Genomic DNA, 20,055 nt, shown 5'->3' with positions numbered 1-20,055 from the left:
ATTAATGTGAGGCACATGGAGTTACTGAAACTATATTAATAACCCCAAATGCCTGACATTAATAGGCAGAGTAACTAATGGAAGGTCCCTGTGTGTATCACTTTACTGTAGCTTCCTCTCCTCCATACAACAGACATCTTCCATAAGACACAATGTATCCTGGCCACTCATCTGCAGGGTAGATGCTAAATCCTAGTGTGCTAAAGGACCTCTGATGATGTCATGGCCATGTGATCAGACTCTGGTGTGGGCGGAGCTACTAGGATTTAGACTTAACCTTATCTGCAGATGTTGCATACCAGTGGCTACAGGACCTTTGATGACATCACAGTCATGTGACCTCATGACAAGCCAATCACAGAGCGGTAGCACTAAAGGACCTCCCCCTTCCAGGTCCTTCCAGTTTTCTGTGCTCCGTGGACCCTGACTCATGTATAAGCCGAGGAGAGATTTTTCAGCATGAAAAATGTGCTGAAAAAGTCGACTTATACTAGAGTATGTCTGAAATAGTGGCAGGATTATCATTCAGTATTCATTAGAATATGGACTAAGAGGTTAGCACAATTTACCAGAGATCCTACATGTTGTTGCATATGGCTTGAAGTTATGAGCGATTTATTATATATACAGTAAAAGAAGAAAAAACATATCTAACATATATGAAAATTAGAAGACTTAAAGGATTTGATCCCCAGGTTAAGCAGAAGAGTGACTACTTTGAAATTAACTCTTACGCTGCCCATGCACTTACAATAAATATTGTCCAAAATGGACGTTTTTAACCATTTCTGCCGATGACCATTTTCAAAAATGTATCAATAAGCATATTTCAGACATATTTATTGTAACCTATGATTTATTTAAATAGAAGATGACGGTGCTAAGCAGCATATTGAGACATGCACCTCTACTGGTAGAGGTCACTTGTCTGCAAGGGTTTATTTACTTTTAGACTGCCAAAAAAAATCCCAGCCTGTGAGCTGTTCAGTGTCTCTTACTGTTCTACAAAATGAAAGACCTATACTGGGATACCTTCTAAAGCTTATAAGTGTGTCTGGAGGTAAAATATCATCATCCATAGCAGATCATACACATTTCTAAAATTCGTTGTGGTGTACCTTTGATATATGAACATCCTGTATAGGTAATTAAACACAGTAACATGTGGATCGCCATCTGCATTAGGTTATTCTAATGGAGCTGACTGCCAAAGGTCTAAATAAAATAGAACAAATTGCCTTCTGAAGAATCTTATGCCTCCATGCCTTTGCCTTTCTTCCCGAGGTAGTGTAAGCTACAAGAAATGAGAAATTTTTGTGGCCTGGCCCACTTTATAAACATGAACCATCAGGTTAAGGATAGAATTTCACATTATAATCCTGGTCTGCTAAAAATTGCAGAATACAAGTGATCTAATAACCAGAAATAATATTCTAATTATAATAATAATGTTCTCCAGTCACTGACTGCCTTAGATACCGATTCTGGACCAACAGAGATGTGCCAGAATTAAAAGGTTGCTGCCTCTTAATAATAAGTAAAGTGCACCCACCACTGGCACGGGAGATATTAAGATCAGCATTGAAACTGCCAGTCTTCATAAATCTCCTCCATTGTGTCTTCCCAGGACATGGACATTTCTCTCTAATAATTGATCCTGTAGCTGAGTCTTCTTTCAGATGTCACACGGCCAGCTTCAATAACTGCACAGATCCTTCTTAGCAGCATAAGAGAATTCTAACTCTTGGTAGTGTAACTTAGGAATCGTGAAAATTGATAGAAAAAGTAAAACAGATTAGGTAAAGAAAAGTGCAGTGTCTCAGATGGAAGTCTTAGAAGCAAAATGCTACTAGCCTCATTTTATTTATGCAATTGAAAGCCAAAAGATCATATCCACCAGTGTTAGTATAAAAAAAATAAGCATACGTTTATAAACGCAAAAGGACTGCACAAACTCACAGGCTTAGTAACTCCGAGAAGGAGACAAGCCTAGGGGGTTAGGGGGTTGCTATTTATCAAGATTAAGGTTTTCAAACAAATAGAGGATTCTTAGGGACAAGCCCTTCAACTGTGGAAGAATGAGTTTGTTTCTTTGCAAATATAAAGACAGGCTAAAGTATATAGGTTTTACAGCATGATTTTTTAAGACAGAATTGGTTAATAAACCAGAAGTTGGGTCAGGAGTATTGTGGCTCCTTGTGGAGACCTGTGTGTTGGCGTTGGGAAACCAAGAACCATTTTATGTCTATATAATTGTATCTTCTTTTAAATCCCAATGTCTGACAGATCCCAACACTACCTTAGGATAAGGCCCCATGTAGCAGGCCCCAAGTGTTGTGGAAAAACCGTGGCATTTTACAGTCACTGCAAACTGGCTGGTAGGGTTGAGCGATCGGGATCGGAAAAGATTGGATTCCGATTGGCAATCGAGTAAATTTCACGATCGGGATCAGAATTCCGATCCCGATCTTTTCCAGCGGGATCAAGGTCGGAGTTATCTCAAGATCGGCTTAAACTTAAAAGTGACTTTTCCCATAGAAAAGCATTGATTAGGGTTGAAGATCGGGATCGGAAAAGATCGGATTCCAATCGGTGATCAAGCAAATTTCACGATCGAGATCGGCTGGAAAATGATCGGAAATAGGATTTTAAAATCGATCTTGAAATCTCAAGATCGGCTCAACCCTAGTGACTGGGATTGTAAAGAACCCTATTCACACATTTCAGAAAAATACACACAGCAGAAACGCTGCGATTTCCAAAACCGTCGCAATGTAATGAAAGTAGAAAGGTTTCCTCTGTGGACTTTCAGTGAAAAGCACTGCAGGGAAAAAATGCAATGCGTTTCCGCCTCATTTTTTTCCCGCACTGCTTTCTTGTTGTGGCCCACTACATGGGAACTTAGATCCTTCCAAAATCTGTCATAGTAGGCAGTATGATGTAATAAAAAAAAAAGATAAGTGACAGAATAAAGCATATGCTTAAATATAGAAAAGCTTAAAATTTGTGTTAAACAAACGGAAATATAGGCAAAATATACAAGGACATTAAAAAAATTAACTGCTTTAAACATAGTTGATCACCTCGATAATAAGGGCAAATCGCCCACTAGTAATAAGCCACTGCTCCTATTTGGATACCGAAGGTCGTCACATTCAGCTTTGTTGTACTATTTCATGGTTGCCCTTACACTTTATTAAATTAATATTTATTCATGAATTATTGTGCTTTGTAGGCTTGTGTAGGTGTCATATAAATTATTTGTGTATACCCATAACTTATTACGGTAAGGATGAATCACCATTTATCATGAGGAGATCTGTTATATTTGAATGTTTTACTTGTATGTAAGATCCTTGTATATACTGTCTATTTTGTTTGTTTAATAGAGATTAGTAATTGTTTCTGTATACTGCTTGATTATCTGGCTAATGGTTTTGTATCATAGTAGCAGCACCCTGTAACTCTATTAGTGGTGCCCAACCATTCTTTAAAAAAAAAAAAAGCAAAGAAACAGATCGCATGCATTGGGCTGATCCTGGAGTGATGATGTCACATACATTATTTAAGTGACCACGACAGCCAACCACTTGCAGCTTATTTGATGTTTAGACTATTATTACTTATTTTAGCAGGAAAGTATTACGCCTAGTTCACACTATGGTAGGGGTTTCCATTCTTGGCGTCCACTTGGGGACCTGACAAAAAAGAAAACCCTGCTTCCTCCCATTTTCCACCTGAAAAATGTGGAGAGAAGTCCTGTTTGCAGAACTTTTCTTCCTACATTTTTCAAGCGGGATGGGGGAAGGAATGCCCGAACGGTCACACAGCACTAGTGTGACCATAACTTTAGTTATTTTTTTATCATATTGCCTCCTCATAGACAGATTTTATGAAAATCTCAGACTGTTTTACTGTAGCTACGTCTGTGTGTTTTAAATGATATAATAAAATTCTTTTACATACATGACAAATATTTTGTCTTTTTTTTAACAGGCGGTAAATTTATCTGGAGTTGGACCACTGAGTGATATAGTGAACTGCAGGACACCAGCATCTGTCCCAGACGCAGTGCCTAACCTTTATGTGATAGATGGAGCCCATCTAGAATCATATACAATGCTCTCTTCGGTGTGCCTACTGCTAAGCTGGGAGGAACCATGCTGCAATGGATCAGAAATTGTTGCATACCACATAGATTTGGGAGACTATACCATATCAGTAGAAAATGTAACAAGTTACGTTATTGAGAATTTGCAGCCTGAAGCAACATACCAGTATGTGACATTTCATTTCTACTTTATAAATGATAAATTATCATTGTTGTGATATGGATATCAGAAGTAGATAAAGATGCTGGAACATAATGCAACCCTGGCAGCATGCCGACTTGGCCAATGATGTTTTTACTAAACATAGTAAAACATTTATTGGTCTTTGTTTAGTCCTTGTTACTAAATGTGCAGTAATAGCCAGTAATAAGATGGCAATAATCAATAAATGTTTCACTGGTAGCCTGGAGCTGGGCCGGAGTCATGTTGTAGCACCCTAAGACAGTTTGCAGCCATCGCTTATTGTATTTTAATTGCACGTTGTCTACAGCTGATTCCAGCTTTTGTGACGCCTGAGTCAGAAATTTAAATTGCTCTTCCCCAGTAAAATAAATAAAAAATCCAGGTAGCAAACATTCCTTGGATCATAATGTAAATATACGGAAGTAACAGCCACAGTCCACCCTTATCCACCTACTGTCTTCTAATAAGATATTGAGATTGAGGAGGAAAGGTGGTGGTGCAAAGTGCTAAAGCCAGTCTTTCTCATTTGTTAGGTGCACTCTTTCAGTAGTTATCTGAGGCCTGAAAAGGCAATAGTCTTCGTAAGGAGATATAGTACCTCTTAGGACCCACATCTATGACCTCTCACCCAGACAGCCAGTACCCTGCTTTGCACTGGTGACAGGCAATAACCTCGAAACCACTATCAGCTAATGGGTTTCTGTTCCTTATAGAGGAGATATTCTGGTTTAGCTTAAAAAGGGTTACCGGTATCTGTTCTCAAGGTTGATGGCTTATCCTTAGGGATCCTTAAATCTTCAGGGATCTGACACCCTGGACCCCCGCAGATCAGATGTACCAAGGCAGCATAGGAAGCCATGCCATCAATCTTAGAAACCACAAAACCCCTTTAAATCGCACATAATGCCATTACAATAGGTTTCAAGAAAACTAGGCATTGATTTATAGGGAGCGTCCTTCCAAAAGGTGTTATTAGAGCAAGATCCCCTTTCTCCACCCAGGAGGGTTTACATTGTTTCTTTGGAATTTATTTTTATGGTGGTCATTGTATAGTTAAAAAGTAATCTGCAGGCCAGCACAAGTCCAATGAGACCCAAAATATAGATTTTATATTAAATTATAGCTTTCCTACTTAAAAATAAAAAATAAAACTTAGAAAGATATTATTTTGTATCACCATATTCTGACATTCATAACTATTTGTAGAGCTACTATATCTAAGTGCTCTTTTTGTTATTTTCATCAATGGTACTATTAGGGTAAATTCACACATAGTTTTTTGGTCAGGATTTTGAGGCCGTATCCGCCTCTAAATTCTGACCAAAAAGACAGCTCCCATTGAATTCAATGGGAGCCGCTCTGGAGTTTTTTCCGGGAGCCGTTTCTTCCGGCTCCCAGAAAAAAGAAGCGGCCTGACGACACTCTCTCCCTCCTCACTTTTGTTCCATTTTTATTGAGGAGGAGGTGTTTGAACATAAAAGTGGCCATTCGGGCATTGCGATTTTGGTTTCTTTGTTAGGCCATACACCAAATGCGATAAATACTATCTTGTATAATATTATTTATTTTTATTTTTTTTTAATTAGACTAGGCATTTACAGTTGCAACATGTTTGTTTGTTTTTTTAAATTATTATTTTTGAGTGTAGATTTAGTAAAGCGGTTTAAATGTTTCATTTTTGTGAGTTTTTTTATCTTTTTTTTTTTTTTTAATATATATATATATTTTTTATACTTTTAGTCCCTCTGAGAGTTTGATCACACCTGCAGTATATTACAGTTACTTGTATTGCAGTATATTGTCAGATTGATGTGTCAGGTTGTAATAGAAGTTCTATAATAACAAGCCTGGGAGACTTTAATAGACTCACAGTTGTCATAACAACCAGTTCAAAAATGGCAGCGCACAGTTTAAAATCTATAAGCTGAAATAAAATGAAGACTTTATTTTTAGGCAAAAATCACTCAGTCCTACCACCCCTGTTCTGCTTCTATTACAAACTGAAGAGGATGATGTGGTGGAAAAAAAAATAGATCTAGAACTTGTTTTTCCCATTAAAGAAATGACATTATCACGAACAGAAAAGTAATGTGTGAAAACTAAGTCCACCCCTGACTTCTGGGATTGCAGATCATCTGCTTCCCCTGGACTGTGTGAGCTATAGTGACTTGTATTGTTAATAACTGCAGTATTGCAGACTATGTCCCATAAACGGGAATAGACCAATTGCTGCCATATCACAACCGCTGCCAGTACTACGAGTGAGTCCTGCTCATACTGGCACAAACACTAGCCCACCATCTGTTGGAGATAGACCACTGCTGATCTAAACCTGATGTCCTATCTTATAACAATGGGTACCGAGCATAAAATCACCTGCAGCACTACTGAAATGGGTAAAAGTCAAAGGGGCCAGGCAAATGAGCATCCATGTAAATAAAAATAAAAAGAGGCAACACTCCTCAAAATATAGTGAAAAATATATGTGGATTTATTTCACATGCACAAGGTTTCAGCTCCTATCTCAGCAGCTTTTCTCAATGTGTCAGGGCACATACATCAAGTACATCTAGGAAATCTCATTAATAACAATCACATAATTCATAATGCAGCTTAATCCGCATAAAAAGTGTAAAACATGATTATTGTGACAAATCATCCATGTTTTATGTAACATCATTAAACAGTGTAATAAATATCATATAAAACCATTTTATGATACATCAGTACTTAATTAGCGCAGATGCGATTCATTATTATTGATTGACTTGCACCGCCCCGAGCGCTTTTCCCAATCTGCATAACAACCAACAAGAGAAGCAATACTATGGCAACCACTATACCAAGAAAGCGCAATGGATAGTCTATCAGTCACCATACCTAGGAAAAATATCGCAATAATGTCTCATATCTTGCACATGTGCTGTTTATGAAATAGAAAATTGCGCAAGCCCATAGAATCTTGCAGGTATGCTGTATCTATATGGGCGTTATATGCTTCATCTGCAATATTGGTAAAACGCCCAATATATATTAATCCTTGCAATTTCAAATTAATATATTAAAGTCCTTCAGCCAGATTAAGATCTGTGCTTGCTGCTCCTGTCAAAGGAAAAGCAGCACCAGAATCTAGGATCTCCAACTTGAATTAGAATACCTTCCAGGCACCCTCATCAGTATAGAAGAAATCCCCAAGACCATTGGCCATAGAGGGAAGTATATAAATGAGGATTAGTGGGATAAACCCGGACCCCTTTACAATGGATATATATCTATAAATCTGGCCTCGGTATTAAAGAAAACCAGGATGAAATCATATGTAATCCTATTACAAAATCATTCCTCTGTTATTAATGTACATTATTTCCCTCATTCGCTATAGGTTGCCTCTTTTCTTCAGATATAATAAAGATTCCATGTAATCGGCAATCCCTAATTTATTTTCCATTCATTTGCTGTCAATGTTAATTCTTAATGAAGGACTAGATTAGATTATACAGTTTTACTCCTGGAGTCTGCTTGTCTCCTGAATGAATGAAAAACTGTCTGTGCTCTAAGCATAAAGATTGCCGCAATGATCTCAGGACTATATGGGGAGATTGCTATTGTGCTGATAAAGCAAATGTGCATGGCAGTGCTAACTGATGTGCTTCCCTTACTGTGGAAATGACACTGCTTGCGTTAAGCAAAAGAGTGAGAGAAAACATCAGTCAGACCTGCATAATGCCACACCTGACATTCCCTTCCTAGTAAGAACATTCAATCTCCTTCCAGGGCCCTCTGATAAGTAAATGTATAAAGTATCTATCCTCCTGGATGCACCATAGATCTTCAAAAATATATGTTCCACACAATGTTTACCAAGATAGAAAAACTGCCATTGCCCTTAGCTAATACTAATATTGTTTTTTAAGCTGCTCACAGATAATTTTTTAAAGGCGACCTGACCTCAAGTTTGGCTCGTCTAAGTCATCACCTTATCTGTATGCCTATGAGATATAGGGCCCCAAACCTAGTAATCTCAATCCCATCTATCTCCCTGTTTTAGAGTTTATTAACTTTTAATTTGCTGAACTTGAGTCCTCGAGTCCTGTGGTGACTCTGGACACATGCACAATGAAGCAATGTGTTCTATCCTTGTTGTCGGTGGTTCATTGTGCTTATACCCAAAGGACCCCAAAGATGAGTCCAGGACTCTTCTCTGGCAAATTAAAAGTTATTAAACTGCTAAACTAGGGAATGCATTGGAGATTACCAGGTATAAAGCACTTAGTTCAAGCAGCAGAAGGACATGCCGATGGAGTCCCAAAATCTGGTGACAGATTCCCTTAAAAGTAACCCCAGTGGGGTATGTTTTTCCTTTAAAGGCGTTGTCCTGGATTTGATATGGGCTGACTACGGAAGATGTACAAGGTAAAAAACATACTCATCTGCCCCTGGCACCACCAGTCCTCTTTCTGTTGAGTGCAAGAACCGCTAAATAATAAGATAAAGACATTCCTGGATAGCCTTTAAAAAGGCTATTCTACTAGTACCTTCTTTTTTTTTCGATTCTTCCGCCATTCTGTTGTAATCCTGGTTAATTACTTTATGTAAATGAGCGCACCGAGCACCCTGGGCCTTCCCCAGGGCCTCCAAGCACCCCCCACGTCATACCTTTATTCACGCCCCTCCATTGCTTGTGCTCCATCTGACCCTCCTCCTCCCTGGATGTTCTTCCGGCTAGATTGTGCTGCTGCATTTGAATTCTCGGGCATGCACAGTTTCGCTTCGTTCAGAGTGCTACTGCGCATGTCCGAGCACAATTTTGGTGTAGCTCGCTATAGCAAAGCATAGTATGCTGATTTCTATAGCGAGCTACAACAAAATGGCGCTCGGGCATGCGCAGTAGCACTCTGAATGAAGCAAAACTATGCGCTCATTTGCATAAAGTAATTAACCAGTGTTACAAGGGAACGGTGGGGAGAATAAAAAAAAAGAAAGTAGTTGTAGAATAGCCTTTTTAAAAGCTATCCAGGCAAGTCTTTATCTCAAAACCACTGACACAAATGATAGAATCCCTTTAAAGAATATTTAAAGAATGTTTCTATCTAGACCCAGTCTGGGAAATGTATGCCATTATGGGAATAGTAGTGACCCATATATAGATCTATATAAACTGGTGTATATAGCGGACTATATTTGTTCTAGATATACAGTATATTTAGTAAGCGCAAGTAAAATGGTTTGCATGGCACTTGCCACGGCTCAAAAATTAGGAAAACCACTTACTTTGGTATTTGTAGCATGGTGATTTCTTCAGTTGTAAGAAAACTCTTAGTACTTCAGTTTTTTATTGATTGATTATATCCCACCAGTATTCTACATTAGGCTGATTGGTTATTATGAGTTTGCTATTAATTTACTATTAGACCTCAAGTGAGCGATCACGTTGTTTTTAGGTGCAAAATGTTGTGCTGACTGATTTCAGCTAATCTATCCCTGGTAAGCTAAGGATAGTGCCATGTAATGTAATTAGGTACAAGTACCAGCTACCAATGCTGTGTAATGTGATCCTGGAAATGTAAAGAATTCTTATATTTAATCTTTATGTAAATGAGGTGCTCAGAACACAGGGATGCAAGTAATCTTGGCCCCCATTAATCACTCACATGCGCTGCTCAGCCCCACCCCTGCCCCTTCCTGCTCTTGACATTATCACTTGCATTCAGCACAAGTGTAGCAAGACAGGCCTATGAGTTGAGACAATGTGATTGATGGTGCTCAGGCCCAGGAACACACTCCCCTGGTGCACAAAGCACCTTATTTACATAGAGAATAAAACTAAGAATTCTCTACATTGCTCAGATCACATTACACAGCATCAATGGTACTTGTGTTTAATTACACTACATGGCACTATGCTTAGTCTACATTCACATATATGCCGGGTCTAGGTTGGAAACTCCATCACAATGTCCACCTACATGGAGGACTCCTTCATCCGCCAGTTTCAGTTTTAAAAAGACGAACACCCGTCAGATCCCATTATAGTCAATTGGTATCCAAGGGACTCTGTGTGTTAAAGCTATTTTAGAGGTCCGTCAGAACAGCAGAAATGCAGCATTGGTGTGAACCTAGCATTGGTTTACCAGGGATATCTGACCTGGCAATCGCCCTTTAAAGGGGTTGTCAGAAGTCTTATAAAATAGGGAAAAGACAGACAATGGTATATAAAATATAAAAAGAAGCACTACTTACTTTACTGCTCCAGTGCCACCTCTCTACTACTTACCACTGTTTGTCTATTTTGCTGCCTCAATGATGTCACATCAACAACACATGACCTCTGCAGTCAATCACTGGTAAACAATACATCTTCTGTTATTTCATACCATTGGGTGCCTTTCCTTACTTTTATGACCTTCGGCAACCCCTTTCACGTATCTTTATAGTGGTTGTAGATCCGTTTTTACTTTTTCAGATGTCATAATCCAGTGGTAGCCTCAATCAGACAGTAGTATACGACTTCCCCAAAGGTGACAACCTATTTCCTATAAAACAGTGCACATTATCATATATGTGGACCTTTTATTTGCCCTTCACACATACCCTATATAGATAAAATTTGATTTAGTAGGGAATATATATTTCCGTGTGAAAAGGATGGTTTGTTCCTTAACTTGCCAAAAATAATCTAGAATAATAAATGACACTAATTCTCTAGACACAAAAACCTCAGTTGCATTATCCTTTACACTGGTAAAAACCAATGTGTGACTTTCTTATATAACACTGATCGACAGTAAGAGCTTTGTTTTCAATGAACCGTTAAGTGGATAAAATCCAATATATTCTTGTTCGGTTGTGTGAATAACACATTTGTAAAGAACTGATTGGTTGCCCAATTACAGTCTTGTATTTTGTACCTTCTCAAAAATTGTTTCATTTGGGTGACTATAGAGCTTCAAGTACATAATGAGAACATTTGTTTAGATTGACAGCTCATTGCACTCCTGAGTTTCGTGTTTGTTCTTAGCTGTTACTATATAAGGCAGACAACAGACGTGAGTCGATGGCTACGTCTTCTAAACAAGACAGTATAGCAAGATGGTAATATGATTTTTATTGTAAAAATCAAACTGTTAGCAAAATCTTTTCTATATTTATTTTGGTCTATCTATAGGTGTTATGCCTTGTAGACAAATAATTAAAAAAAAACTCTATTCACCCCAAAAAAAAAGAATACCATGGTATTGATTCATCAAAAATGGTTCAAGGGAAGAGTGAAGTAACCCGTTTCCAACAATTTAGTTGGAAACTTTCTAATACACTGTTAAAGTAGCCATACATGTAACAATTTATAATCAGATTAATTGGTTCAAAATTTTCATATGTAAGATGATATAGCGATAAACCTATCCATCATTCAGAAAGCGTATTCAGTGGGGAAATGCATGGGTATTATGTTGCGTGCGTACAGGGCTTGGAGAAAAAATATTGGAATAACTATCGTGTTTCCCCGAAAATAAATCATCCCCCGAAAGTAAGGCATAGAGGAGGTTTTGATGAATTGCCTAATATAAGGCACCCCTAAAAATAAGATGTCCCCCATTAATAATATGCTTCCTGCACAAAGATTGTACGGTATGAAGAAAAACATTGCAGCTGGCTGAGCACTGTGCGCGATGTTCCGTGTGCACAGGTATACCAGCTGCTGCGATACGTTGTATCCACTGTTCCTGCTGCTGTAGGATGAGCTGGGAGATGCCTGCTGTGCATACACTAAGCATCGTATGTGGCAGGGGGTCCACTCTCCCAGCTCACCCCACAGCAGCAGGAACAGTGGATACAACGTACGATATCACAGCAGCGGCACACGGAGCACTGCACACAGCATTCAGTCGGCTCCAATGTTTTTCTTCATACTTTGCGCAGCAAGCACATAAGACATTCCCTGAAAGTAAGACATGTCATATCTTTAGTACCAAAATTTAATATAAGACACTGTCTTATTTTCTGGGAAACACAGTATGTATGGCCATCTTTTGAGAGATCTGTCAACTGTCTGTGTCTGATCTATCGAATAATTTTATACATTATAAAATAGCAATTCTGAATCATCTTTCCTTAGAGCTGTCACTTCCTCCTGGGAATTTATGTATAAATTAACAGTTGGGTGTTAGCAGTTTGGGGTGTATCTGAATACAGTCTGATGCTCGCTGTCCAAACTGTGCTGACAGTGTATGTCTGTGTGGGAATCTTTAGCAAGGCTGATGGTAAAAGCCAGTTGTCAATCCTACTAATATTATAAATGTGAAAGTTTGTGTGTTTGGATGTTTGTTCCTAAATCTAGAAAAAATGGCTAAACTGCTTTGCATGAAATTTGCCACATACATAGAAGCTGCTCAGACAGTCACATAACAAAACCCCTGTAATAACAATTGCCCGATGTGGAAGAGTTTACACGGCGCTGTAGCACAGCCCAGTAGGCTCTCCACATGCAAACATGTATATAAAGCTGGGTATCCTACGCATATGCAACGATGTAGCAGAGCTGAGATGCGGGAGCAGGCTGATCAAACTCTGGCACATTTCAGCAACATCCGTTTAGCCCTTTGTAACACAGAAGCTGCTCAGACAGTCACATAACCAAACCCCTGTAATCACAATTGCCCGATGTAGCAGAGTTTACACGGCGCTGTAGCACAGCTCAGTAGGCTCTCCACATGCAAACATGTATATAAAGCTGGGTATCCTACGCATATGCAGCGATGTAGCAGAGCTGAGATGCGGGAGCAGGCTGATCAAACTCTGGCACATTTCAGCAACATCCGTTTAGCCCTTTGTAACACAGAAGCTGCTCAGACAGTCACATAACCAAACCCCTGTAATCACAATTGCCCGATGTAGCAGAGTTTAGGCAGCGCTGTAGCACACCTCTATAGGCTCTCCATATGCAAACATGTACATACAGCTGGGTATCCTATGCATATGCAGCGATGTAGCAGAGCTGAGACGCGGGAGCAGGGTGATTGAACTGTGGCAAATTTCTGCAACATCCGTACAGCTGTTTCCACCACAGAAGCTGCTCAGACACTGACATAAGAACACCACTATAAACCCCTATAATCCAAATTGCCAGATGTAGCAGAGCTTAGGCAGCGCTGTAGCACAACTGATTACACACTCCATATGCAGAGATGTACATTCAACGGAGTATGCTGCGCATATGCTGCCATGTAGTAGAACCGGGACACGGGAGCAGGCGGATCATCTACAACAGCAATCGGCTAAATCGGCTAAATATAAGCAGCTCAGCGCCAACACCAACCCGCAGGCAAAGTTGCGGGCAGATGCTAGTTTATCAATCAAATTCTAGGAAGAACAATGCAACAACACAACGCAGCTATATTAGAAAAAGATTATACAGAACCCTTTTTTTAACATTTTTGTTTTCCATAAGGAATACAAGTATTTACTAATTCAAGTATTTAATAAAAATGGACATGTCAAGAGTCCTGACATGTTAATAGTTAGGCAGGGTTCACATGATGTATTTTGGCACGTAATGTGCCACGTATACGCTCCCATTGTTTTCAACGGGAGCTGGTACCGTATACGCGGCGCTATTTTGCGGGCGCTGCAAAATCACGGCCGCAAAGTAGCGCCGCGTATACGGTACCGGCTCCAATTGAAAACAATGGAAGCGTATACGGCCCGCAAAAGCTCCCGCGGCGTCTACGTGGCACATTACGTGCCAAAATACATCGTGTGAACCCGGCCTTAATAAGATTTACATGGTTTTGCTTAGTGCATACCTTTTATATGAATACCTTTAGCAAGCATAACTATGGGATAGTTTGCAAAATGCTTCGGGACATGTTTGCAATAATGGAGTAGATGAATCCTGGGTGTTACATAAGATAATCTTGTATTCCTTATACTCCTTTTAGAGTAGTGTAAAAGCAATGAATGAGTTAATTATCTGGGAATGATGATATCAATTCACTCTCATGTCATCTTGTTGATGATTAATTCACTGGTGAGATATTTTTTTGGTCTAGGAGCACTGGCGAGACTGCAAATAGAATTCTCATTGCTGTGTTTATATTATTAGGTCAGGAGTAGTATTTTTCATGTATTTAGGCCATATTTTAGAGTTCAGAAGTTTGCAGGGTTTTAGCAGCAACTAACCGATCTCCAGCAGTTTATGTTTAGAAGCGACACTGGGAAAATAATGAGAAGAATGTTCCTGCTGAAAAATGGCAATAAACCTTTGAAACATGTTAATAAATCTCTACAAAACAATGTTGGGGTCATCTGCTGACCAAAGTGTACCTCTTCTTTTACACTCTTACTGCTATGTATTAAATGCATACAATTGTTATATCAACAATTGTCCCCATAGACACCATGCCCTAATCTTCCCTGCCCTTTCAAAACAGGTTATATCCATTCCTGACCATCTTTATGTGAGTTCATATATAACTTTGCCTGACATGACAGCTACTTACACTCCAGTATAACCCAGTTTGAGAATTGTCATTTGCCTTTGGAAATTGTGTAAATCCAAAAATATTGGATTGGTCTCATTCACTTATACAGTATATGCTAAACTACCCATCTAAAGATGGAGGTGCTGGTAGGAGGTTACAGATTTTAAATTTTATCATGGGATTTTGTATAGATTTCCTTGTTTTTAAAGGGTTATTTGTTACCCCCAAATTGCCTATTTTTTAATGCAAGGTTTTAAATTTAAAGAGGACCTTTCATCAGATCGGGCACATGCAGTTTTATATACTGCTCGAAAGCTGACAGTGCACTGAATTCAGCCCACTATAGGCTTTCCCGATCTGTGCCCGGTGTAAAGCGCCATCGGTCCCGGTACCGTAGCGCTTTAGTGTCAGAAGGACGTTTCTGACAGTTAGCCAGGGACGCCCTTCTGCCCAGCAGCACCTATCGTGCTTTGCTGTGGAGCGGGGAGGAACGCCCCCTCCCTCTGCTCACACAGCTCGTCCATAGTCGAGTATTATCAGGAGAGGGAAGGGGGCATTCCTCCCCGCTCACATTCTACAGCGCGATAGGCGCTGCTGGGCAGAAGGGCGTCCCTGGCTAAGTGTCAGAAACGCCCTTCTGACTGTAAAGCGCTACGGTACCGGGACCGATAGCGCTTTACACCAGGCACAGATCGGGAAAGCCGATAGTGCGCTGAATTCAGCGCACTGTCAGCTTTCCAGCAATATATAAAACCGCATGTGTCCGATCTGATGAAAGGTCCTCTTTAATGTATTTTTGAGAATTTTTAGGTTTTTTTTTTGTTTGCTATGTCAATATTTATATTTAAAAATCAAAAGTAATATTTCCAGCAGTTTTCTCTATGGCCACTTAGCCTAATAATATATGTACTTGCCAATTCTTTGGGTTTTCTTTGTAGCAGTCACCTTATTTACATCATAGATAGGATTACAATAGAAGAGAACACCTAATATCACCCATAGTGCATCCACTACTGACTATAAGTTGTCACAGCTTATCTACCACCATCCCTGCACAGAGCATGTCTAGAAAACTCTCCCACAGACCTCAATGACACAAATGACTCCAGTCTAATGGTGTCTATGGCCATAAATATGCTTTTAATAGAGCAGCATAAATGTGGTTAACAGAGTGGATGAGAAGCTCAGACAAACTGGCAGCCCTCATAATCATGAACAGAAAAGTTAAAACTGTCCATATGCTTACAATTTTTGATACTGTCAACTTTTATCTATAAGGGCTAACAAATTGTTTCCCAAGTTCTCCACTAGTGGGAGCTGTATTCTCATGTGCTGTCTATAGTGAGTGTAGTCTAAGTATCACTTTCTGTCTTGAAAAAAAACACGGCACATGACCTTTATTTGGATGGTTTATCAAAATGACAGTGATGTGAAAAGCTCCCATTCAGTAGCATTGAATTTAATTCTGCCGTGTAACATCTGTTAAAAAAAAAAAGTCACATGGCCTTTAAACGCTGTCGTCTGAATGGAGTCTTAGCCAACCAATAGGTGGCATAACGTTCAATAAGTGTCCAGAGATTAATCAGATTTATTGTACAGCATGAGTCACACATTTAGACTGTCCTTTCTAAGTTTACAGTGACTATGTATTATACAGTAGTAAATCTGTCTCAATGAGCTCTGATTTACGTTTCTTCAATGACTAATGTTCTGTTAACTACAAGTTTCTTAGCCATTTGTTAGAAAATAGAGGGCTGCCAATGTATATGAAGACAAATTGGCACCCAGAAGGAGAGGTTTAATTTGAACATTTGGACTTTTTGGAATTTGCTGCATAGTGGGCATGGGTGTCTCAGAATCCCAACCACTTTGCTGTGACTGTAAAGCGACACGTTTTTTTCTGCAGCGTTTCCACTGTGGGCGAACTGCGGTGTTTACATCACGTGGAGCCCTGGCCTAATGAAACTGAGGAAAAACTAATCCATGGATCACCCATTGAATTCACTGGGTGTTTTGTCAGTGTCCATTGACATTCAAGTGGAAACCTGAATAAATGCATGGATTCATGTTATTTCACATTGAACCCAATGGAAAATGCATACAGACTCTACTCCTTTATATATCTTTCTATTAAATTTGTATGAATTTGTGAAAAATGTAGATCGAAACACAGATTTGAACCTTTCTTTACTAGTGTGAAGCATGGAATGTAATAATCCCTGCATCATGTATGTTGTCACTATATAATTTTCTATAAAATATTACATTTTTATAGTTTCTGCATCTCTTCAGAAAGGGATATTCTCACATCACAATTAATAGTGAGTTATTGTGACTTCAGCATGTGGACTTAATTCTACTTCATCTTGTTGACACCGTTTTATGCTAAAATATTGCCGTTTACAGTGAACATCATCTAAACTGTTTATATCACCCCTGTCCTGGAGCTATAACATTGTTTATGTGATACATTGATTTACCATAGTATTTAGATCCTGTGAATTGAACTTTCTGCCGGGATTATACAGACACGAAGACATTTCTGCACGTTTACTGAATTTCTATAATTTTACAAGATAAAGTATAATGGACTGTGCTAAAATGTTATAGCTGCCTAATTTGTTCCATTACCTAACGTATCAGTGATGGCTGGATTGGATAAGAGAAGATCACACACTGTGTCAAAGTGAATTTTTAATGATGTTTTCTGAATTGGTTAGAAAGATGGAAGAAAATGTGATAAAAAGGCGTTTTTGGAGGCTACAATATACTGCCTTTATTGTAACGGTGTTTCTTTCTTATTTCTAGAATCCGAATTCAAGCAGTGAGTGAAATTGGTGCTGGGCCATTCAGTGAAGCACTCAGCGTAAAGACAAACCCCCTTCCACCAATGCCTCCTCGGCTCGAGTGTGCAGCCGCCGGACCCCAGAGTCTGAAACTAAAGTGGGGAGAAAGTGGAACAAAGTTTCAAGCAACGGATGATGTTATTTTCATCCTCCAGATAGAGGACAAAAATAAAAGGTACACGTCGAATGGTTTCTCTACATGTTTATTTTTGTCCTTTTCACTTGGCACATTATGTCCTCTTGGTTTACTATAAACATTATGTTTGGGATATAATAGACTCTAGTACCCATTCTCTGGCCAATTAATCATACTCGATATGCCATGATTTTTCCACAACAAGGTTTCTCCATCCAGTTCCTGTATGAGAATGAGAATTTTCTTTTCCATCCTATTAATTTTGCCAGAAATTGGAACGATAAGAGGGTGCAGTTAGTTCCTTCCTCCTGTTCTTTTGCTGTGGAATACATTTGCTCCGATTTGCATGCAGTTGTTTGTCCTTACATATGGCAGACTTTGTTGCAGAATTTATCAGTTGTATTCATCTTAATGAATCTTGCAGAAACCTATTTTCAGCTGCAGAAATTTCTGTGAAGAATCTGCTGTATGTGGAAGCACTTGTAAGCTCTATTCGGATTACTGATGGCCCTACATTTACATAGAAGTCAAAAAAAAATAAATTAAACAGTATACCCTACTTTTTTGGCCATCCCAACAGTTTTCTGTTTTGTTTTTTTTCAAACATTGATGTCTATGTTAACTGTTGTTAACCATTCATTTGCGCCCAATTTTGCACCTGGAAAACAGATGTAAAAAACATGATCCAAATAGAGCCTTAAATATGCATATAACAGGTGCTCTGTTCCTTACAAGGCACGGCTCTCACGTACAATGTAACTGTAATCTATTTCACACAGGCAGTCTGTGGCTGCCGCTATCTCTGCTCTCTGAGAGGTCACAGCCATCTGTGTGCTCACACTCGCTGCGGCTTTCCATCCCATCTTTCTCATGCTCAACACCACCTCCTGCTGGAGCTGACTTTGTGAGCTGTCAGACTCGAGGATATTTAAGCCACCTTTTCCTAGGGAAGGGTGCCTGAGCAACTTTCTATCCCATGAAAACCTGGTCCTAGACCTGTTGCTTGACTTTGATCCTGTATCACCTTTCCTGACCTGTGTCTGGACTCTGAATCTGTGACCGAACGAAAAAAGAAAAAAACCCTATAGCAAAGCTTTTAACTCTGAAATAAATTTGCATTGGCATTGAGAGCACCCTGCCCTTCCTGAGTGAGCATGCTTAACTCCAAGTCTGAGGGATATCAGAACCAAAATAATCCCAATCTGCCTAATTTTTAAGGTTAGCCCTTTATCTCCTTTGGGGAATACTGGATCCCCAATGGTAAACACTGCTTAATCCTGTGTCTAGGTTATAGACTTGGCAATGTCAATAGGAGATAAGGTAAACATCAGACTGTATTCTCAGCACTAAGAACATGAGACTCAGAATACAGATTAACCTATGGGGCAGAAGTCATTATTTCCTAGAATAGAATTTGAATGTGGAACCAACAGGGTCTTTAATATAAAACTAACGGTATTCACAACCAATGGCAGCATGTCTTCAACATTGTAAATAAAATAAATAGTAATAAAAAGATGTTGCCAATGGATTGTATTTGGTTATATTGAAGATCCTGTTGGCTTTGTATTGAAGACTGTGCCAATTCACTATTGAAGGTCTATCGGAGAATTTATTCTATATGTGGACTTTAGGGGCTGGGGTCTAATGACTCTCTTCTACAAGTGAGTTTATATTCTCTTACACATGTAGAAGGTGGATTCTCTGGCTGAGAGTGTTCTTCGTTGTTTACTTTTTCTCCAAATTAGGTTTACTATTCTGACCTGTGCCTGGACTCTGACTCTGTTCTACTTGTCCTGATCCTGGACTGTCCTCTGCACTTAAAGCTCTTTTGTCCTTTCAGGAGTCCTCAACACTGGGAATACTAGAGGTAGCAACCTGGTGTCCCCTGCAGCAAAGTCTGTGTACAGGGATTAAAGGGTGAATACCAGGGGATTACTTAGACAGCATCCTCAGGAGTAGTCCAAGTCAAAGTAGCTTGTTGACACAGTGGGTTCACATCCCACTGCTCCTGTGTGTTCATCACATGGTTATGATACATCCTATGAGAGTAAATCTTGAAAACTGTGAAGGACAAAGTAGAAAAATTTTCATGCAGTGAAGAAGTTTTATTTGTAAAAATAAAAAAAAGAATTCTTCCAAAACCTTGCTGCTTGATAATATCATCCATTGTAAAGAACAATGTAGAAAGTGGACGCACACAATGTAGCAGCAGTTCCATTGCTGTGTGTGATATGATACCCACCCTTAGTGGCCACTGGCTACATGCTATTGTGATTAAAGCCACAGTTTTATGAGCC

General features: G+C 39.3%; 1 protein-coding gene across 2 annotated transcripts in view; it reads left to right on the top strand.

The window, feature by feature from the left end:
- Window positions 1-20,055, top strand: part of FNDC3B (fibronectin type III domain containing 3B) — a 250,420-nt gene that overhangs the window by 189,116 nt on the left and 41,249 nt on the right. For both annotated transcript variants that reach the window (XM_075268668.1, XM_075268667.1), the window contains exons 22-23: window positions 3,997-4,277; window positions 17,582-17,794. In XM_075268668.1, coding sequence (XP_075124769.1) covers window positions 3,997-4,277; window positions 17,582-17,794 — 494 coding nt within the window. The remainder of the gene's footprint in view (window positions 1-3,996; window positions 4,278-17,581; window positions 17,795-20,055) is intronic.

The sequence above is a fragment of the Leptodactylus fuscus genome, chromosome 3 (assembly GCF_031893055.1).
Source record: "Leptodactylus fuscus isolate aLepFus1 chromosome 3, aLepFus1.hap2, whole genome shotgun sequence".
Classification (NCBI taxonomy): Eukaryota; Metazoa; Chordata; class Amphibia; order Anura; family Leptodactylidae; genus Leptodactylus; species Leptodactylus fuscus.
Note: the sequence above shows the minus strand (reverse complement) of the source record. Positions and strands in the feature narration are given on the sequence as shown.